Raw genomic sequence first — 23609 nt, 5'->3', positions numbered from 1 at the left:
TTTCAAAATACAATATAAATCCTACATAGATACAATATAGACAATTTCTTGCTTCCAACTGCTCGAATTGCCCAGTACTTGTCCAAACTTATTAATTCTTCCCAACTCTCCCAAAATCTTTTTCATTGGTTACATAGTTACACAAGATTTTTCTCACACTTCCTCCTTAGTGGATTTGTAACATATCTGTACAACCCGATTTCTAAAACATCCATAAGGGGCCAATCTAGTTAAAGGTGCTTTTTATACTACTATATTCATTTTGCTGTATATTGCTAAAATATCTTGACATCTCTGTGCACATTAAACACTAATATCCACAAGTGTATCGCTGCTGTATTCCTGGGGCGCCACTTCTACACTTTGGCTCTCCCAGTGCCGCTCCAGTAATTTTAGTACCTTGAACAGTTTGCCTATGCATCGGAGTCTACTCTCTCATATCCCAAGGTATCATAATCCTTCATCTCCTGCTCATTATTTGCAACAAGCTTGGCTCAGTTCATATTTCTCCATTCACTGTTTTTCAAACACTTTCAACTAGGATTTGAAGTCAATCTATGGTTAAAACAATCTATGGTTGGTGAGGCTGTTACAAGTGCTCATTATAAATTCCACGACATTAACATTTTTTCTTCATCAATCTCAACTGGCTTTTAAAATGCCTGGACATTTTATAGTTGTAGAACAGAGACTACATTCTAAGCACTTAATTGTTTAAAGTACTTTGATATATTTGATGTAAAAACATTGAGAATTTAAAATTTTTATTGCTCTGGTTAAGAAATAACATGTAAAATGTTCCAAGACACTTAAAGTCTTAAATAAATCATTCTTAATAGAAAACCCCTCAACTCATCATCACTGTAACATTTGCCTCTGCCATGGCAACAGTACAGCAATGTGCTTTACAGGGAAAAAACTCAACTGATTGCCTTTGAATACTGTTTTAAGGGAAGAAATGGAATGTAACTAGAGGAAAGGCAAAATGATGGGGTGATAATATGACAACAGTAAGTGTCAAGAGGATCAGCAAGAAAGTCACAATAATTAAGAGAAAGAAGAACAGAAACACAAGAGGCAGAGGGATCTCTCTCAGTGCAAATTGGGACATAGTTATCACTCTGATCTCTTGGTTAGAAAAATTGTCCTATGGATTCCTAGGGAACAAATACTGAACAGATTAATAGGCGAGACAACTCGAACACTGCCCTCCAACTACAACATCCATACTTGGTCAAACAGTGCTCATCATTTGAGTGGCGTGTGTGATTGTGTTTTCCTCCTCTCTGGTCTGGGGTTGAGACTAACAATAATGCTTCCGCTGTGGTCCCTTCTGAATAGAGTCAGAGTCATAGAGGTGTACAGCACGGAAACAGACCCTTCGGTCCAACCTATCCATGCCGACCAGATATCCCAACCCAATCTAGTCCTACCTGCCAGCACCAGGCCCATATCCCTCCAAACCATTCCTATTTATATACCCATCCAAATGCCTCTTAAATGTTGCAATTGTACCAGCCTCCACCACTTCCTCTGGCAGCTCATTCCATACACGTACCACTCTGCATGAAAAAATTGCCCCTTAGGTCTCTTTTATCTCTTTCCCTCTCACCCTAAACCTATGCCCTCTAGTTCTGGACTCTCCGACCCCAGGGAAAAGACTTGGCCTATTTACCCTATCCATGCCCCTCAATTTTGTAAACCTCATTAAAGGTCACCCTTCAGCCTCCGAACGCTCCAGGAAAAACAGCCGCAGCCAGTTCAGCCTCTCCCAAGAGCTCAAATCCTCCAACCCTGGCAACATCCTTGTAAATCTTTTCTGAACCCTTTCAAGTTTCACAACATCTTTCCTATATGCACGCAATATTCCAACAGTGGCCTAACCAATGACCTGTACAGCCGCAACATGACCTCCCAACTCCTGTACTCAATACTCTGACCAATAAAGGTAAGCATACCAAACGCTGCCTTCATTATCCTATCTACCTGCGACTCCACTTTCAAGGAGCTATGAACCTGTACTCCAAGGTCTCTTTGTTCAGCAACACTCCCTAGGACCTTACCATTAAGTGTACAAGTCCTGCTAAGATTTGTTTTCCCAAAATGCAGCACCTCTCATTTATCTGAATTAAACTCCATCTGCCACTTCTCAGCCCATTGGCCCATCTGGTCAAGATCCTGTTGTAATCTGAGGTAACCCTCTTCACTGTCCACTGCACCTCCAATTTTGGTGTCATCTGCAAACTTACTAACTGTACCTCTTATGCTCGCATCCAAATCATTTATGTAAATGACAAAAAGTAGAGGACCCAGCACCAATCCTTGTGGCACTCCACTGATCACAGGCCTCCAATCTGAAAAACAACCCTCCACCACCACCCTCTGTCTTCTACCTTTGAGCCAGTTCTGTATCCAAATGATCAGTTCTCCCTGTATTCCATGAGATCTAACCTTGCTAATCAGTCTTCCACATGGAATCTTGTCGAACACCTTACTGAAGTCCATAGAACATAATCAAAGCTGGGCTCTTTCACAGTGATGTGCATCTATATTGCATCAATTTGTCCACTATTCACAGAGCTATTGGGAGTGCTAAATTATTTAAATTTTTTGGTACACTTATTTGGTACATTTCCACAAAAAAAAAGTGAAAGTAAAGGAATATTCGCATAACTTATAAAGACAGTGGGACCAGAATCTCAAAATGAAACCTCAAATATTAATCAAAGTTGACTTGAGGAAGCAGAAATAAAGGATAACACTAAAGTTCATTTTTCAACAGCACAGGTCAATCAACATGTTACCACCTTGTTAGACTACATTCATATGAAGGTCTTTTAATTGTTTCAAATTCTGCTAAAGTGTGTTTTAAAAAATTAGATTGATGGCAATATTAATAAAACAATGATGGCTTCATGAAAAGTAACATGCACAATCTGAATTTGCATTTCAATGAAAACAGAAGAGTTCAAGGGCTTTTTAAAACAGTCACATTAAATTTCTTTGGCACTGGAGAACATCCAGGAAATGTTAACATACTACAAATATTTGAGAAGGAGTTTTGACAGAAATGAAGCATGGCCGTATATGTAAGTGCACAAAACAAAACTGGTAAGAGAACAAACATTAGAAATGGGAAAAAAACAATGTATTATTAGAAGAAATGAGGCTCCGCAATCCAATTTGCATTCAAATGAGCAACTTGTTGGGCAGCCTACACATTTAATTGGAATGTTATGAATGTGGAACCCGTAACACAAGCTACATCATTAATGTCAGATGAGCTAAATTTGAAACGGTCAAAGTTACAAGGTACACTGAGACCACAGGATAAACTACAGTAAATGGAATATTAGGACTGGTGTAATCAAAATCGCTTGTTTTCCCAATAATGGAATTTGTGGCACACTATAGATTTGGTAGCGTGTGTGTGCCAGTGACCCCTGCTCCATATTGTGATATGCTGCACTTGTTCAATGGGCAAAAAGTAACGACAAGAACAAATTGATACCAGCATAAAGATCTTTGCATTCCACAGAGCTGTCTGGCTTTCTACTGTTACAAGCACTTCGAAATCAAGTTTGCACTGAATCTCAATTGCACCATCAAGAAATGCTCTCACTCATCACTAAATGCAGAGTATAGAACCTCCATCATTCCAGCATACCTCAGACATAAGGAAACATGTCAGAATCACTTGAATCTATGGTTTTGGGGAACCTTCAGCACCTTAAAACCACTATCTTGTTGCCCCTCAATTTGGCATGGAGGATCAGTGAACTATCTTGATAAAGTACAAACACATTCAAATTTAAAAAGAAAAAAAAATAGTCAACATAATTCTTTTTCAAAAATAAAGGAACTTACACTCTTTGATAAATAAGTAGGTGAGTGTTAACATAACAGTGTGGCCACTGTACAGGTAGTCTCCACACATGGTGTGCGCCCCTGTGATTGACAGCCCACCTCCAGCTATCATCTTCATAATTCTCCTAAACTGTGCTTCCATATCTCCAAACAGCTGCAAAATAAGAAAGAAAAACAAATGTCTTCAATCAAACTGAAATAAAATTACTTGGGCTAATCAAATATTACACACAAAACGTGAAACAACATGGCTCTTGCAATAGCCTGCTTTGAACCACAACAAACTATTTGCACTCTGCTGGGTACAATAACTTTGCTTCAATGAAATGCAAATTTGGAGTGTTTCAAGGGGCATTCTCCAGGATGAGAAACCATTCAGGCTTCGTGATGACGTAGTGATCAACAGTTGCTAATTGATGCTGACTGGTTTGACTCAATCCTTCTCCAAGCACTAAGTACTCCACATCATTGTCTTAACATACAAATTAGGTCAGCATTTAGCCATATACACACACTCAGACCCATCTCAAAAGGCTGTTTCCTTGCACAGCGCTCGATTACTTTGTCCCCAATTACTGGCCTCAAAGAAATGGCTTTCACGAATTTTGTTGGAATAAACTACATGATGTTTTTCTCTCCTTAGTTTGTAGACTGCAACACAGCAAATATTAAAAAGACACAATGCTATTGTACTTTATTATTTTTCAGACATTTCTCAGATGCACTACGATCCAAAACATCCAAACTAGTTAAAATCAAACTAACTTTATATTTCTGGTACTATGGCATCAAGTTGCATACATTTACAATGTAATCAATTTGTTGCTCTTAAGAGCAACAGCAAGTAACACAACACAATCAGAAGGGGAATTAACTGACAAGTGTGGTCATATTTTTGCAACATCCTCTCTCATCACTTCAGATCTAGACAAACCATATCGGTGCGATTAAAGCCTTTACCTAGGTCCTATCATTTGTTCATTTCCGACCATAGAACAGAATGTGTTCCTCAACGTTCCCATTTGCATGGTGCATGAATAGGGGAAATAAGTAGATCTTTGATTTAATAAATAGCTCAAAAGACCAAGTTTAAATTCTACTACCAAAACTGACTTCCATAAATCAGACAATTTGTAAACTGACTTCAGAATAAGAAAGATGACCATGGATGTTACCTAATGCTCTCTAGGGAAGGAAACCAGATCTGGTTTTAGTTGATTAACTCTTGATGCTCTCTAAAATTGCCCAACAAGCTGCACAAGTATGAAAAAAATTAATACTCTAAGCAGCCAATAATCACCTTCTCAGGCAACAAGGTCCTGGCAATAAATAATTGCAGCCTTGGCATGAAAGCAATGTAGAAACTTAAAGAAACTAATGTTCTCAGTATGATTTAATTCCTATTATAGCATTTGCTCATGGATGTTGCTTCTTGCCTGCAATCTCATACCTCATTACCACTTTCTAGGAATCCAAATGATAATGGAGATCACATTCCTTTCAAATGAAGGACAAAGACAAAACTGTGGACGCTGGAAATCAAATAAAAATGTGAAGTGCTGGTGAAGTTCAGAATGTCCAACAGCCCATGTAAAGAGAAAAACGGGGTACACGTTGGGAATCCAGTGACCCTTTGTAGAGTCAGTTCGGATGAAGGATCATTGGACTCTAAATGTTAACCTTACTTTTCTCTCCACATATGCTGCCAGAACTGCTCAGTGTTTCTAGCACATCTGCTTTTCTTTCAAAAATATAGGAAAGATGCTTTTGAATATTTGCACTGATCAAAAATAGTGTGGTTATTTGGTTGATCCTGCTTTTGAGCAAGTTTGTGAGCTGATACGAAGGGTGTTCAATATCTAACACTCAAGCAAATATAGTAGGTTTCTACATGTTGATGTCTTTTAAAATCAACCTGTTCAGATGCATTTCCAAAGCGGGGCGGGGGGGGCACTTGAACCCAAGCCTCCCGGCTCAGATACAAACACTAACCACTGCATCAAAAGAGCTCTAGTTTCTGTACATATGCTGATAACATCCAATTTTACCTTCCTACTTCACACCTCTATTTCAACACTGCTTTGCACAATGTTAACTGTTAAGCTCAGTAGAGGCAAAGGTGAAGCCATCATTTTTGTTTACTGTTGGCTCTTACCATTCCGAGTTTTTAATACCAGCAGCCTTCCCAATTGTCATCTCTGGCCAACTCTTATGGTGTAGCAATTTGAGCTGGCTTCTAAACCCTCAACTTTTTTAAGACAACTATTTTTTTGACTATTGAAACATTCTGTATGTCAGCCTTATATTTTCTGGCTAATATCCTGATTTTCCATTTGTTAATGTGGGCACAACTTTGATGGATCAAAAGTTTTATCCGCTACAAGAGTACATCCTTAATCTTGCACATTTGTTCCTTAGCTGTGGCCAGTGGAATCTATGCTTCGTCAGTTATACTTTCTTATTAAACTAATGATAATATGTTTCAGAATTATTCGTGCCTTTTGGTCCTTGACCTAGCATCAGGATTCAGAAAGCAATATGTTCGAGTCCGCTTGAACACATTTCCTAGGCTGACACATTAGCTAAGTGCTAAAGGAGTGCTGCATCATTAGCACTGTCACCTGTAAGATAAGATGTTAATGATCTGTCTACCTGATCAACCTTAAAACAAAGAACTGCATATGCTGGAAATCTGAAACAAAAACTGTAGTTGCTGGAGAAGTTCACTAGGTCTGGCAGCATATGTTTGAGGAGAAAGTGAGGTCTGCAGATGCTGGAGATCAGAGCTGAAAATGTGTTGCTGGAAAAGCACAGCAGGTCAGGCAGCATCCAGGGAACAGGAGAATTGACGTTTCAGGCATAAGCCCTTCCTGAAGAAGGGCTTATGCCCAAAACGTCGATTCTCCTGTTCCCTGGATGCTGCCTGACCTGCTGCGCTTTTCCAGCAACACATTTTCAGCACTGGCAGCATATGTGGAGAGAAAACAGAGTTGAAGTTTTGAAATGTTACATCTGCTTTCTCTATCTTCACAGATGCTGACAAACTTGCTGAATTTCTCCAGCCATTTGCTTCTGTTGAATAATCTAGCTTTCCCAGTTTTGCCCAATACCAACATAAACAGATCACTAACCCTGTTTGTGGATATATTGATAGCTAGTACGTTTGTCAACAATAGCAGCAAATGCACTGCAAATGATTAAAGAAATATTAAAATCACTAAAGAGATTTCCCTTGAAAATTTAAGTGCTCTCTTCACTATTCTTCACATTGTTAGAAGCCAGAGATTAACAATTGTATCTTGATATAAATCATTCAAAAAAAAAACCCAATGACATGTCCAAATGATTACAATATTTCATATGTGGGTAGATCTAATTTTTGCTCCTATAACCTCCAACAGGAAATCCCAAGTGGGAGGAAAGACCAAAGATCAAACACTGAATTCTTCCCATATCCAGTTAAGTCTGGGATTTCTGAGAAATCCAATTTGCTTAAAAACAAAGCCATAAGCTAGAAATGTGTGCATGGTTTTGCAAATGACAACTAAAAACCAATACTCCAGTAGCTAGAATAGTAAATATAGTACACATAGAGGAGAAAGTGAGGGCTGCAGATGCTGGTGATCAGAGTCAAAAATTGTGGCGCTGGAAAAGCACAGCAGGTCAGACAGCATCTGAGGAGTGGGAAAGTCGAGGTTCCGGGCAAAAGCCCGATATAGGATATTCATTTACACACTGAATTATTCCCTTATACGTTGAGCTGATCAGTAAATACTTGATATGCACTCAAGTGCCATCACACACTAGGTTATAGGATACAATTGCCAAGTAGCTGCTTTTCAGCTGACAGACATGAAGAAATGAAAAGCCTCTTTCTGTGCTGTAAACTTCTTTAATTCTAAATCCATTGGAAGTTCATAAAAATCATTCTGCGCAAGAATCTTCAATTGCTCCGGATGAATTTCCAGGAGTTCATACTCCATTGGCACTCTGCAACAAAACCTGCGCGTCTCCGGATAGATTGGCATCAAACTGACATGAAACCAAACCCACATTTAACCCAAAATCTCTCTTAGTCCTGTTTAGAAACGAAATGAGGAAATGCATGCAAATGCATAAAAATATTTACTTGATCTGTCTGTTTATGACTAACATTCTGGGATAGTGAACTAATAAACGTACTGAAATAGTATTTTCTGGTTGTTTAAGCTAACTTTTTAACTGAGTTAATTCATTCCTTCTAGTGCAAACTCAAAATGCTCAAACAGTGATCACATTTAGCTTGTACCAATACTCAAAAGTAAAATACATTATAGTCACACAATTCTAAGTGATGGCTGCAAGTTGAGCTTGAACAGTCTGAGCAGTCACAAAGCACCTGAACACACAGCACACAGACAGACATGAATGTGACATAGGACACAGTGCAACTCAATCTGACTGGTGCCTCTTCGTCTGAATTATCCAAAAAGCACTTCACAACTGCTTATAAAGGCAGGTACTGTTTTATTCCAAGAAATAGCTTTAAATTAAGGGGTGGTAGGTATAGGACAGATGTTAGGGGTAGGTTCTTTACTCAGCAAGTCGTGAGTTCATGGAATGCCCTGCCAGTAGCAGTGGTGGACTCTCCCTCTTTATGGGCATTTAAGCAGGCATTGGATAGGCATATGGAGGATAGTGGGCTAGTGTAGGTTAGGTGGGCTTGGATCGGCGCAACATCGAGGGCCAAAGAGCCTGTACTGCGCTATATTCTTCTATGTTCTATAAATAGTCTGCATCAACAACAGCAGAGAATAATATCCTCAACAACGTAAATGTCAAAATAACTCATTAAAACCTATAAATAATACTTTAACTGTCAATCTCTTAGATTACATGCAATGGATCATTTGTAAAGTCTGTCTTAAATTTTCTGTAATTTTGATTGTGGACTGAAAAGCAAAAAAAAAAACTGCTTTCAAATCCAAGTATTTTTGAGGGATATTTTTGAAACTAACCTGACATTGGTACTGTTTACACAGCTATTGATTTAAGCAGTATTGAAAAGGTTTGCAGACTAGGTGCAGTCAATGGAAACATACAGGGAGATTCAGCTGGCAACACATAGCTGATTTGTCTGTGGATTCTCAATGATAAAAGACCTTCAGTCTGACAAGAGATTTGCTCCCATGCAGCTGAACAGCTTTGGGCTGTGAACCAAGGTAGGGACAAACGGACAGATCTTTGCAAGCTCAGGTGCTGTCCATATTCTTGCAGCTAAAAAAAAGGTACACTCAGCCCGAAAAATAATGATTTACTTCAGTAGTTGCTGCGAACTAGACTTTTAATAAGTAAGTGAACCAGTGTTAACCAGTTAACCTGAGCCTCCTGCAAACAAGTGAAAGCATCTAGAAAAAGACTGAGAAACAGCATTCTGATCAGGATATGAATCATCTCAGCAAATCTTATGAACAGGGACTATGGAACTGCCTTCAGAGTCTTCCCCTCTGCCTATAAAGAATTTTAACAGACTTTGATGAAGACTATTGATCATTGTTTATGTTAGAATCTATTTATTTGCAAAAAATTATAATTCTTAAGTACAGAACTTGCTCAATGCTTTGTCAACCTGACACTGAAAGACAAGTAAATTGAGGAATTCTAGGTGCTTCTCAAGATCTTTAACTTCTATGTCGACTCCAGGTACAGTGATAGTGGGCGAGAGCACATCCTTTCAGCCTCTTCCCACCTTTGGGAGGGTGAAAAACCTTGAATGTGGGACAAAATGAACTGAAAGCTAGGACTGGAATAGGAAGACTCTGACGTGGCTAGAAAAATATTTGAAAATATTAATGTTTATAAAGATTCACTGCTAGTGGGAGAAAGAATCCTTGCATGTGCTTAATTTGACTGTCACAGAGAGCAGGAATGATAAAGTAATTTTGAGGCTAACAGACAGTTACTTGTAAAAGGCTCAATGCCAGGAATAAAAACAAAGTGCTGGAAAAACTCAGCAGTCTAGCAGCATATGTGGCAAGAGAGACAGAGCTAATATTCGGAGTCTGATGAGAATATTTTTCAGAGCTCAACACAAAGATTCTAGCTACTTACAATCAATTTAATCTTGGTTCTAGGAAAGCTTTTAAAAGTCACTTGACAATTGTGGATCTGTTAAGGGAAATCGCAGGTTGGAGGCTGATCATCTTTATCCAACTTGATTGACTTTTCCTGCTACCTCATGAAAAAAATCTCAATATGGAAAATGCAGTTGATGCGATGTAAACAGACTTACAAGAGGCATTTGATAAAGTGTTTGCCTAAAGGACTTTTGGCAGCTTTGAAGCTCATGGAATAAAATGGCACCAGAATTACATGGATTCAAAGTTGGGTGAATGACATGAAACAATAATTGTGAATGGTTGCTTTTCAGCCTTCAGGAAATATCATAGCACTCCCGAGCTCAATGCCAGGGTGAAACAACTAGCAAGTGATTTCCACTTATGGGGGAATCTCAAACTATGGGACACAGTTTCAGAATAAGGGGACACATTTAAAACTGGGATTGGAAGGAATTTCTTTTCCTAGAAGGTTTCTGGAATTTTCTGCCCCAGGGAGTTATGGAGGCTAGATCACTACAAATATTCTTTTCTCAAAAAACAAAAAGAGGCAGATATATTTTTAAAATAGTGAATTGAGGCCTGGGACAGGTTTGAGGGGCCGAATGGCCTACTCCTGTTTCTATTTCTTACAAATAGTTCTTATGAAAAGTAGTGCAAAGAGCTATGAAGTGATACAGCTCGAGAGGAAGAGGCAACAATATAAATGACTGACATATTTTTACATGTTTATATTTAAGGGCGACTAGGAAACAGTGTAAGATTATGAACTATTTGTTACATTTTCAACAAGTCTCTTAACTTAATATGATCTTCAACTTCCCTGATAGCAGCAGAGGCAGAGGCATTGAATATTTTTAAAGGCAAGTGGTAGGAGATTAATGACTTACAAAGGATAGGAAAGTGAAGTTGGGACCAAAATCTGATCATTTACTTCCAGGTACCTTTATTTCAACTAATTGTCCCAGCCAATCTTGAACCTGACTATATGCATATTTATTACCCATCAGGTTAACCATAACTCTGGGTCCAAGGCAGGTGATAACAGTGCGATAACAATCAGCACAGCACTATCTGCTTGACATTTACAAAACATGTCTTAAACCTCCCCAAATTATCCTTCCTGTTGCAACAGGTCACAACCAGCCTGATCACTCAAACCTTCTGCTGCCAACTTACAAATATCCAACACATCTCAGAACTTCTAATGTTCACAAAACTTCCTTGTGATTACATAATTCCAAGCAACAAAGTTCAGACCTGTTTACATCTTTCAGCTAAGATAAATCTTGGACTTTAACCTTAGTAACAGGCTCAATTTTAGAAAGAAAAAGCAGAATTTTGTACAAATTATACTTTTATTAAAGCAAAGCTGTGCATCAGCTGAAAATCTGAAACAAAAAAGGCAAATTTTGGAAATTGAATAGGTCTAACAGCATCAGTCAAGAAAACAAAAGTTAACCGTTCAGGTTAACATGATCACACACTTGAAACATGACCTGTTTTTCCCTCCACAAATTCTATTTTTCAAGTTATGAATTTGCACTGGGTTCCTGCTACAAAATGTATGGTAATCCACAAAAACAAATTTATAACTTACCTAGCTCTGCCTTTTGCATAAGTTCACAAACTGGCAGCTGTCTATTCTACTGGAGTTTGCAAAACATTGAAGTAACTCACTTTTCCCTCAGCAGGGTATGGCAGTGGAAAAAACCAACAAGCATTCAATTTGAAAAAAATGTTTTTATTAATTCATTCAAGGGTTATGGGAGTTGCTGACTGGGCCAGCATACACTGCCCATCCCTAGTTGCCTTCAAGGTGATGAGCTGCTTTCTTGGACGGGATGCAGTCCATTTGGTATGGGGCAGGATGGAAAGGGTCATGATCGTTTGGGCTACATTACCTTAAGGGATATCTGCAGAGATATCCTAGAATGGAGGTGACTAGCCTTCAACAACCACAAGAATCTTGCTTTGTGATAGATTTGACTCCAATCAATGGAAAACCTTTTTCTCCTGGATTCACATCGACTCCAGCTTTGCAACAGCAGTTTCCCGATTCACTTGGTCAAACGTGACATGATGCCAAGGGCAGTCGGCATCACCTCACCTCCGGGATTCAGCTCTTTTGTCTATGTTTGAACAAAGGCTGTTGGGAGGTCAGGAGATGAGCGGCCCTGGCAGCAAGCAAAGAGCATCAGTGAACAGGTTATTGTTTAGGAAGTTCTGCTTAATAGGTTTAACTGCTCATTGAGTAGATTGATGATGTAGTAATTGGGTTAAGTGTCTCCTGCTTTTTGCGCACAGGATATATCTGGACAATTTTTCACATTGCTGTAAACATAACCAATAAAATTCTGGAATTAAACAGAAGCAATATTTCCATGATTTTTAAGCAAACGTTAAGTAAAGTCACCATAATCTTATCAGACCATAGGACTGCACTCTCATTAGAGAGCAATGACTGGTCGTGGTTTACCCTGAGGGTCACCACACCTCAGCTGAAGGGAGAGATCGAGAAGGAGAATCCTTCATGGTAACTCTGGCTGGTGAGAGAACTGAACTATGCTGTTGGCACCCTGTGCACCCCAAACCAGCCAACCGAGTAAACCAACCCTCAATAGGGGGACTAGCCTGGATCTCACTCAGTAATAAAGGCTTTTTTTTAAGCAATTTCCAGGCATGAGAACTAATATTACCTTATGCCACACCCACACCCACCTTTAGGACACCATTCTTGAACCTCCAGTCCTCAACATCTGTCAGCCAGCTAACTCACCCTCACTTTGCCTGCTTGAGCTCTGTAGACTTTCAAATAACCAAAATGATGACTTTTTGTTTTTCAGATGTCACATTTTAAAAGTTGTTTTTGCTCTTGCAAAGCTCTTGCCTGATCTTTTGTACAGGACTTTAATGTACACATTAACATTCACATTGCAAAGGCCTCTATTTTCTTTCACAGATCATTACTTACTGTCCGAGTTCCTAGGCTACACAGAAAAGTGGATTAAGTGTATCATAGGAGTTTTCTTTGTTAATCTATCTTCCATTTTCACAAAGGGACTTCTGGGCATTCTACTCTTCTTCAAACAGATCTGCTACTTTGTGTTATCATTTGTCTTAACAGATAAACTCATTAATTTGTTCCAGAATGGCACCATCCACTTCAATCTAATTTCTTCAAAATCTATTCCTTTTAGCTACCTTTGTTTTTGATCTTTTTTGTTTGTACTCAATTCCCAATCTAAACTTCATTGAATCTACAATATTTGTAAGGCTTCTTCTAATTCTGCAACAAGTGTGTGGTCAGTGTGTGGCAAGTTTGTTAACAAGCTACGGACATTGAATTAATCCCGGAAGCAGCCTTGTCAGACAGTGACACTCTTTACTTTCTCCGCTAATTAGAAAAATCTAATCATCAATTGCAATATAAGAACGTTTTTCTTCCGCTCTAAACAGCACTGTGGATGACCACAAAGTACTAGTGTTTCACTACTAACTTCAAGGGCTGTAAATATTGGCCTCATCAGCCATGTCCATATCAGAAAACAGACTTTTAAAAAAATCCTTCCCTGTTCCCATTCAAGAGCACCATCATAAATTGCTCTGAAGGTACAGACCGGTAAACTATATCTCTAACAATGTTCAAAAGGTCCCTGAACTCAGAAGATGAAGAATCTTAGGAATAAATCAAGTGCTTAAACAGGTCTATTTTGGACAAAATTAACCTGTTATTCTGCCCACAACAAACTGAACTGGCAAACAATTACCCAATTAATCTCACTCAGCAGCAAAGTGATCGAAGGAATCGCTGGGCATTACTTTCAAGCAGCAATTATTCAGTAATAACCTGTTCACCAGTACTCTACTCCAGATCTCATTAAAGCCTTGGTCCAAAGAACCATGGACAAAGATCTGAATGCTCAAGACATACAATTGCTTTCCCAAATCTCTCACCATCTTGACTTGAACACATAATTGTGTTATTTCATTTCAAAGGCAGGAACATTCTACTTAGCTGTTGGTGTATCTATACCACACTGACTGCAGCAGTTCAAGTCAGGACCCTCACCACATTTCAAGGGCAATAAATATTGGCCTTGCCAATGAATGAACAAAAAAAGTTTATAAAACATTTCCACACTGTCTACACCCAACTCTGATGAGATACGAGGGTAAATTCACCCAATTTTGTTCTCTTCGATGCATGTCCACACAATTTGCTACAAGTAAATGAAAACAAGTTTCACAGAGCATCGAAGCTTAATTTCTGTCTTCAATGCTGAATAGATTTCAACGCATATGGTCCAACTACAAAATTCTTCAGAACATATCAAAAAAGTTTAATTTTCTCATGAAATAAGTAAAAATGTTGTACTTTCTTTTCCATTTAGCTTTACCAGTAACACACAATTCTACACTTTCAGTGGCGTGAAAATTGATAGCTTGTTATCCTCTATTGTGGCGATTTAATCAGACTTACCTTTGGAGAACAGCTGAAGTGCATGCCAGGCACTGGAAGTGTTGTTACATACATTGTAATGCATCTGTACAGATAAAGCGTGCCAACTATGAAGAAGAATCGCCTGCCCACGATAGATCTAATTGGCAGAGTGCATGGGGACAGAAGGAGACAGAGAGAGAGAAAAAAGGGGTAAATAAATATTAACATTTCAAACTAATATAATTAAGTTACTATTAAACATGGCAGTATTGTTTTAATTTTCCAAGGCATACAAACATTATAAAAGGTTTTATGAAGCTCTCACCCAAGACTGATTTTTAAAAAACATTTAAAAAAATCTTACCCAGAGAGAGCAACCTACCAAAGGATAGCACTCCACAGATATGCACTGACTACTTCTGTAAGGCATTACAACCAAGTTGAACTTGTTTTTAGCATTCTGTAGGAGTATAATTCGAGAATAATCACCAATAGTGTCCAGTTGAATTTCCCTTGCCCTGACAAAGTCTGCTATTTCATGTAGTTCTAACTCAGATGCAATTAATTCATCACAAATATAGAATCAAAACTGGAGACTTCCTGCTATATACAGCTCACCCAACACAAAATGCACTCATTCACTAAGATGCCAAGAAAAATCCTTATTTTGTCCATTTTTAAAATCACAGAAAACTCAATAAAATAAAATTGAAACCTTCATTAAGATCTTAGGCTCTGTATAATGTCCTTCCTCATTCCTGCCATAAAAAAACACTTTTGAACATTTGTTCAGAACTCTCCTCCCTTTCTACAAACCATATGGTTTGCTTTCAAAAAGATAATTCAGAAAGCTACTATTCTGGTGACGACAATCAGAACATACACAAATATTAACATATCACTATTTTGTAGTTGCAATCTACACATGGCATCAAAAATATTCCACAGAGCAAAACTTAGTTTCCCAAGCAAATAAGAGTTGAGAATGGGCACTTTCATCAATTCCTAACTGAAGTGTGGTGCAAACAGACTCAAGTGAATCTTGTAACTGAAACTGAATTTCTGCTCTAACCTTACCCCGAAGGTCAGCTCAAACAAACAATCTATTCACCAGAATGTAATATTCATCTCCAAAGACCTTAAGAAATAGGAACTGCAGTAGGCCATTCGACCCCTTCAGCCTGCTCAGGCATTCAACAAGATCATGACTGATCCGACATTCCTCATGTCCATTTTCCTGCCCTTTTCTTGTAACCCTCGATTCCCCTGACGATCAAGAGTCTATCTTAGCCTTAGATATACATGAAGGCTCTGCCTCACATTTCGCTCTAGCAAGGTATGCCAAAGACACTCAACCCTAGGAAATTTCTCTTCTTAGACAGGAGTTAGCAGCTCTTTATTCTGAGACTAGGCTCTCTAATTCTTGGTTCTTCCATGAGGGAAAACATCCTGTCAGCAGTTACCCTCTCAAGCCAGTTAAGAGTCCTACATGTTTCAATCAGATCATCTCTCACTCTTCTAAATTCCAGAGAGTAATCACAAGCTGTTTAACCTTTGCTCATAAGGCAACCCTGCCATACTACAGGAGATCCTAATGAACCTTTGCTGAACTGCCTCCAATGAAATGTTATCGTTCCTAAAATAAGGGGACCGAAACCGCTCTCAGTACTCCAGACACCTGGTCTCACCAGCACCTTGTACAGTTAGCATATTACTTCCCTACACTTATATTCCAACCACCCTGAAATAAGGGCCAACATTCCATTAGCTTCTCTGATTACCTGCTTCACTAATGTCCTAACCTTCAATGCTTCATGCACAAGTATCTTTGTGTTGCAGCTTTCTGCAGTTTTTGTCCATTTAAATAATATTCTGTTATTTTGACAACTTTGCATTTTCACACGTGCCAAACGTTTGCCCACGGAACTATCAATATCTCTCTATTAACTATTTGCATCCATCGCACAAAGTACAATTCCATCTATTTTTGTGCCTTCTACAAATCTGGTTACAGTGCATTCACATTCTTCCCCCCCCACACACACACACACACACACACACACACACAGTTGTACTCCCAGCACTGATCCTTGTTGGAACCCCACTGACCCCACAGCTCACCTGAAATTGAACCCTTTATCCCCATTTGGTATTTCCTGCCTATGAGCCAATTCACTATTTATGCCAATATACTATTTCTAATAGCATAGGCTCTTATTGTACAAATTAACCTTGAGGTACTTTTTGATTGCCTTCTGTAAGTCCGAATATAACACATCTATTGGTTCCCCTCTATCAACTCTAGTTGATAGAGGGGAACCAATTGAAATATAACAATTATGTATAAAATGTAACGTTCAAATTAAATTTGGTTTATTCATGGCTGATATATTTTAATTTTTGTTATTATACCCTCCAATGAGAATAACTTCAATTGGGTTAGTCCATTATAATACATGCAGTCTTTGTTTTCATTAGAAAGCGGCAACCTAAAATTCCAATTGTTCCAATGTTACATAACAATGATTCCTTATCTGAAAGGATGTAGCCCCAACCTGTATTTGATTCCCTGCCTTGCTCTATGTTATGGGAAAAATAACTATAAGCTAAAATACACAAGAATTGATGTAGTCTCAGTAACTCATATTTGGAGGAAAAGTTACATAAGACTTCAAAAAGGAAAACCAAGTCATTGCTAATTTTACTTACTTGTATTTCATTAGCACCCACTGAACCAGCCATAATCCTACAAGTATCATGCCATTAATTTCACAGATGGAAAAGGCCCATTCCACCCTGTTAAAGTAGTCAAAAAATTTGTCCGGTAGAGGAGGTTGCTCCTCTTTGGGAGGCACACGTTCATGGACAACTGAGATCATCACTGTGGTAAGTAGAAAACAAGAAAGTGCATAAAGGAAAGCCACACCAGTCTTCCACCATTCCAGAGAGAATCGAAGTTGCTCCAGTTCTGGCATGGGGATTTTAATCATGTCTTTTCGGTAACCATTTGCTAAGCCAGTTCTTTTGGTTTTATTATGGATGTCATTCTCACTGTCAGCATTTAGAGAACCCATGTTAAGATGACCATTGGCATGACCATTCTTGTGCACTTCAATGTGATGCTCCATCTTCAGTGTTTCTATCTTTTCTAGCAGTTGCTGACCATTGTCTGATGCAACAAGAGACAGAGGTGGTCTTTGGAAATCTTCTAGAGACAGTTTTAACAGGCCTTGGCCATCGAGCTTGTTCTGAAATGCATCAGTGTACTCCTGCATGCCATGTTCAGTGAGCCAGGCCAGCACATCTTTGGGTGACCATTCTACCACCTCCATTGCCATTATAAACAATCAAGTGTCAAGTGAACTAAAAGTGGGCACTAGTTGGCAGCAGCATCTTCAAAAATTATTTTACTCTTCCCAAGTGAAAAAAAAAACGTTCTCTCCATGGCTTGTTCATTTTGTCTTGAGAACATTAACAAAACTTGCTTTTCAAGAATCCAGTTTGGCACACAAAATGTATCTGTTGATTTGGTTTTCTCTTAGCTAGTACATCGTGGCATCCTCATTGCTGATATCTTTCACTGCAATAAAGTTCCGTCAAATGAGGTGGGACGTGAACCTAGTGGGCAAGATTGGGTGAAGGGAAGTGGAGAAAAAATAAGGAGAAAATTAGAAGTGCAGAAGTAAAGAACTTTTCTGTAAAAACACAAAAATAAGCAGAACATTAGTACCAAAAGTGAAGTCAAACGGCTAATTTGAAATCTCCCTCATGTTTAAATTTAAATTGATGCCATTATGTGCTCAACATTATGATTTTCCAGTAAAGGTAAACCAAAAAATGCTAGACTTCTGAAAGGGAATTTAATAATACAGAAGACTTCAGCAGACGTATACACCTGTATTTGATTCTATATTAAATTGCCCTGAGTTTAATTAAATTTGCACCAGTAAACAAAGATGGCTAGGAATGATCTCAAGTGCTAAATGACAAAATGAAAAATCTTCCCACAACTACATTTTAATCACCTTATGAAGGTGGAGGGAGAAGCAAAATGGCAAGGGAAGGGCAAAGTGATAAATGGGAAAAATAAGGAGCAAAGGAGAGAAAAAGGGAGAAGGGAGAGAGAGATCAAGCTAAAGAGGGTGGAGGAGCAAGAACATTGAGAAGCTCCTTTTGCATCAGGAAGACAGAAGTGTCTATAACCAGAGGGAGATGGGATAAGAAGGGATAAGAATTGAATGGGAACCCACAGAGATCATCAGGAGAGCGAGGGAACCCTGTTAGTACCAGAACAGCAAAGTCCACATTCATAAAGAATCACAGTGAAGCAGCTAAATGATTGTTTGGAGAGCATTTTCTCTGATATATATAAAAAAAAAATCAAGGAATTACAATCAAGTAAAATGTTAACTAAAATAGGAATTATAAACAAACAGGTTTATAACAGGGGCTGTTATGGCACAGTGGCAGTGACCCTCTCCAGAGTCTGCTTAAAGTTCCACCTACCCCAGGGGTGTGGTCAAAATATGTCCAAACAGATTGATTAAAATAATGATACACAAATAGGACCAGAGTTTTAATTAGTTCAGAATATAATTAGCTACTTTAAATGCAGTTAGGATGGTTGGGCGGGTGATGTTATATTATGAGAGGGCTACTGAATGCCAGAGGAGGTAGAAGTGGAGGGAACCTCAACCTTTTAATTGTGAGGATTAAATAGGAATACCGTGGTAGTAAGGGATAGCACACTTAGGAAAAGAAACAGGCAGTGTTCTGTGACTGGTTCCAAGGTTTGGAACCTCAGACCATGACAACTGGATCCAGATAGGACAGGATAAGGAGAGATTGGGATTATGACCAGCAAAAGGCCCAGTGAGAAAAGCAAAGCTATAAAAGGTACTAATCAAATCTCTGGATGAAACCTAAGCCATGAGCAAATTGGCAAATGGTAAATAAGATTAGAGTCTAAGACATGGTTCAAAGGCTGGTGTGCAAGAAATGGGTTTTGATTCATAGAGCACTGGCAGTCGTCATTATGGCTATCCCTAAAGGTTGAGGGTGATGGTCTTCGTTCCATTGATCTATTTATGGGCTCTCAGGTGGCTTGAGTGTCCAATCTGGGATTTGAAAGTTCTTCTGCATTCAGGACAAGTAGTTCCAGATGGCCGATCAGGCTTTTGTTACTGTTGCTTTGTTTTCCATTTTCTTCTAGTTCTGCACATCTGTTGGCTTCCAAGTTTACTGTTCCTTCTCAGATGATGGTTTGCCAGAGTTTCCTTTCCTTGGTATTGGTTTCCCAATTGTTGATGATGTTGCATTTCTCCATGTTGGCTTTTGAAATGTCTTAAAAGAGATGGACAACAGAAGAGACTTAATACTTGCTTTCTTTAAGCTGGGAGTAGAAGATTTGTTCTGGCAGATACTCGTCTTTTATCTGAACAAAATGACCACTCCATTTTAGTTGGTTCTTGATGATGTAGGTTTCAGTGTTTGTTGTTTTTGCTTCATTCAGTACGCTGACGTTGGTTCTGCAATCTTCCCAGCTGATATTCAAATGTTTCAAAGGCATCGTTGATGGAACTTTTCAAGTGCCTTCAGATGTCGCTGGTATGCTGTCCAAGTTTCAGATGCATACAGGAGCATTGGGATCACCACTGCTTTGTACACTAACATTTTGGTGTCTGGCCAAATGTCACATAAAATGACTCATTTGGAGACATCCAAAATCTGTTTCAGCACATTGAAGACAATGATGGACCTCGTCATTAAAGTTGACATAGGAGAAGAGGGAACTTCCAAGGTACGGAAAGCGGTCCCTGTTTTCTAGGGTTATTTCAGTGGCTCTATCCGATTTGTCTCAGCTGTTGACGGGTTGATACATGATCGGAGTCTTCTTGGAATTGATGATAAGTCTACGTTTTGTGTATGCACAGTTGAAGGCAGTCAGAATCTGTTGTAGGTGGTTTTCTGAGAGAGCTGAAATACTGTTGTCCTCTGCGTATTAGAACTCTGAGGGAACTCAGATGGTCTGGTTTTTGGACTTAAGATGGGTAAGATTGAAAAGCCTGCCATCTGATCTGTAGACAATTTCAAATTCTGGGGGTTGGTTGCCCTTGATGACTGTTCACCATCATTACTGTGACAAAGCTGGGGTAATTACACATTCCTATTTTACTCATGATCTGACTTGAAAAGGTTCACAGTTACTGTTGCTGACCATGACTGTGGCAAGCATGCCATCGTGGAGGAGTCTCCAGATTCGAATGCACTTTTCAGGGCATCCATAGGTGAACAGGACATCCCATAAGAGTTCCTATGATACAGAGTCAAAGACTTTGGTGAGGTGAATGAACATCATATACAAGGTTGAAATTGTTCACAACATTTTTCTTGTAGCTGTCACATAGTGAAGATCATGTTGATTGCTCCACGATTATCTTAAACAGGTTTGTGTCTCTGGAAGGATCTTCTCAGCTAAAGGCTTGAGCCGATTGCTCATGATACAGGTGAGGATCTTTCCTGTTACTGTTAACAGGGAACCCCCGCAATAAGTTACCACACTCAGATCAAGCACTTTTCCTTTTGTAGAAGGTAATGATTGCTGACTCGCTAAAGTCTGCTGAGACATCTTCATTTATCCAGATCTTGATGAGTTGGTGATGCAGTTGATAATGAAGCAGGTTACCTTCAATTTGTACACCTCAGCTGGTATTCCATAGAGTCCAGCGGCCTTGTTGTTTGTCATGATTTTGATGGCTTCCTTGACTTCAAGTGTTGGTACATTGCTAAGGGAGCCATCAACGGGCTGTGTTGGAATGTTGCTGACCACATTCCTGTCAGATGGGACAGTTCGATTTAGAAGATCTTCAAAGTACTCCCTCCATCCAGGACTGATGTCAGCATTGCTCTTCAGGGCTTGACTATGACTGAATGGGCCAAAAATAGCTTTAGTTGCGTTGAAGCCTCGAGTGTTGTTGGCATTTGCTAGCTGTTGGATTTCCTGATCTTTCTTCCTCCACCATTGGTTTTTCAGGTTTTCAGTACTCTTCAGGGCTGCAGCCTTACATTCCTAATAGCGTTGCCTTTTGGTCGCCGATTGTTGGTCATTTTGTAAGGGGATGAAAGCACTGAATTTCCATCGTTAAGTTGTTGGATTAGTTGGTCATTATCATTGAACCAATCCTGATGATTTTTCGTCTTGAACCCAACTGTTTCTTTGCAGGTGGTGATGATAGCGTTCTTCAATTGATTCCAGAAATCTTCTATGGATGGTGGGATTTATTGAGGCAGTTGTTCTTGAAGATTTTGTTGAAACATCCGTACATGGTTGATGTCTTGGAGGATGTCAACATTGAATTTCTTGATAGTCTTCTGATTTTGATGTTTCCCTTTGGGCCAAATTTTCATTCTCATGGTGGACGAGAGGAGTCCATGGCCCGCCCAGTCAGCACCAGTAACAGCTTGTTATCAGTATATCTCGTTGGTTCCAAGATTGTATGATGATGTAGTCAATGAGGTGCCAGTGTTGAGTGTGGATGCTGCCAGGAAACTTTACGCCTGTTTTTCTGGCGAAATAGGGTGTTTGTAATCAGCAGATTGTGTTCAGCACATTTGAAGATGAGTGTTCTATTGGCATTGACCTTGCCAACTCCTTCCTTGCCTATTATTCTGGTCCAAAGCCTATAATCTTCCCAGAATCTAGCACTAAAGTCACCCAAGAGAATGATTTCCTCATTGTTGGGAACAAAGGAAAGGACGTTGTCAAGTAGGACATAGAAGTTCTCCTTTACTTGGTCTTCAATCTCCAGAGTTGGAGCAGAGATACTGATGGCAGTAGCATGTTGGATCTTGACTAGCTGGATTCACAGAGTCATGAGACATTCATAGAATCCCAGTGGTTGCTCTGTCAGCTTCTGCAGTAAGCTGTTTTGGATGACAAAGCCTACTCCAGGGATCCTATGTTATTCGGGATCAAGTCATTTCCAGAAAAAGGTGTATTGACCTTGCTCTTCCTTTAGTTGCCCTTCTCCAGCTCTGTGGGTCTCGCTCAGAGCAACGATGTCAAAGTTGAAGTTTTGGAGTTCCTGGGCACAAAGGCAGTTCTCCTATCTGGCTGGTCTGAGTTTGGGTTATCCATCAGAGTTCTTATACTCTAGACTCCAAATTTCATAGTTTCATTTCTTGATGTTTTTCAACCACATAATGGCAATCCCTCTGGATGCGGCTTTCTAGACAGGATGGGATGAAGCAGACTATTTTTAGGGCACCTTTTCTAGCCCCCTCCCAGTTCAGGGTGAGCAGAGTGGATCCTTAATAGGGCTGCTCAGACATGAATCCTGCTACTGAACAACTTTCTTGCTACTGTCCAAAAGTTGAGTGACTGAATCAAGTATTCACTGCTTTCCTGCCGGTTCTTAACTAGGAGCTTCCAGCCATCGCATCACCTGCTCCCCTCACCCTCCACCGATCGTCCAAAGACTTGAAGTAGCCCACAGAGCAAAAACGCCTGTGCATCTATTTGCTTAACGTGTACTTGATGTTGCACTCCAAGAAGCGCACACAGTTCACAAATCAACCAACTGATTCCAATGACATGGAGACCATGACAATTGGAGCTGATGGATTTGTTGCAGCCTTCATCCAGTTTCACAGCTACAGAGTTTGAAGTAACTTCGTCTGCCTGTTCCATGTGGTCTTGATTGGACTGTTCTTTGTCAGGGACCTCACCCTCTACCTTACCGCCATGGGTGACCTACCAGGAGCATAGCTCCAGACAGCATCACTCAGGAGAGCTCAGGACCACACAAGCTTCTCCACCATGACAAGGTGATAAGCCACAGAGAACAGCAGTAGAAGAAGAAAGTGGGATCTGTGCTGTTGAAACAGTCTTCATCCAAACCACGCTGGGGCCAATGTCCTGGCAAGTTGTGTTACTAAAAAGTACTGTCAGAGTTTTAAATTAAATAATGAAGGTGAAAGGGATCACATGGTAAATTGAAGTGAAAGGATAAGACATTAGAACTGGGGGGGGGGGGGGGGGGGGGGGGGGATAGAGGTATGGTTAACTATAATCAGAATCTGGCTGGAAAGGGCACAGCACAAAGTGCTCAAACAGATAAGAACAGAGTTTGAGAGAATGGCAAAAAAAAGTGAGAATTCAAGACTTTACACTGCTCTCTATCTGAATATATGCAGTGTTCATG

At 39.5% G+C, this 23609-nt stretch overlaps 1 protein-coding gene across 5 annotated transcripts in view; it reads right to left on the bottom strand.

The window, feature by feature from the left end:
- The window catches only part of sgms1b (sphingomyelin synthase 1b), a 113715-nt gene that overhangs the window by 5563 nt on the left and 84543 nt on the right, over positions 1-23609 (bottom strand). For all 5 annotated transcript variants that reach the window (XM_087999048.1, XM_087999051.1, XM_087999049.1 and 2 more), the window contains 3 exons: positions 17116-18024; positions 14446-14563; positions 3868-4021 (listed from right to left, as the gene is read on the bottom strand). In XM_087999048.1, the coding sequence (XP_087855174.1) occupies positions 3868-4021; positions 14446-14563; positions 17116-17744 (901 nt within the window). In that variant the 5' untranslated portion in view covers positions 17745-18024. The remainder of the gene's footprint in view (positions 1-3867; positions 4022-14445; positions 14564-17115; positions 18025-23609) is intronic.

This window comes from Chiloscyllium plagiosum, unplaced genomic scaffold (genome assembly GCF_037043375.1).
Source record: "Chiloscyllium plagiosum isolate Xiang-an unplaced genomic scaffold, Cpla_swu_hap1 HiC_scaffold_22, whole genome shotgun sequence".
Taxonomy (NCBI): Eukaryota; Metazoa; Chordata; class Chondrichthyes; order Orectolobiformes; family Hemiscylliidae; genus Chiloscyllium; species Chiloscyllium plagiosum.
This window is presented reverse-complemented; position numbering and strand designations above follow the sequence as displayed.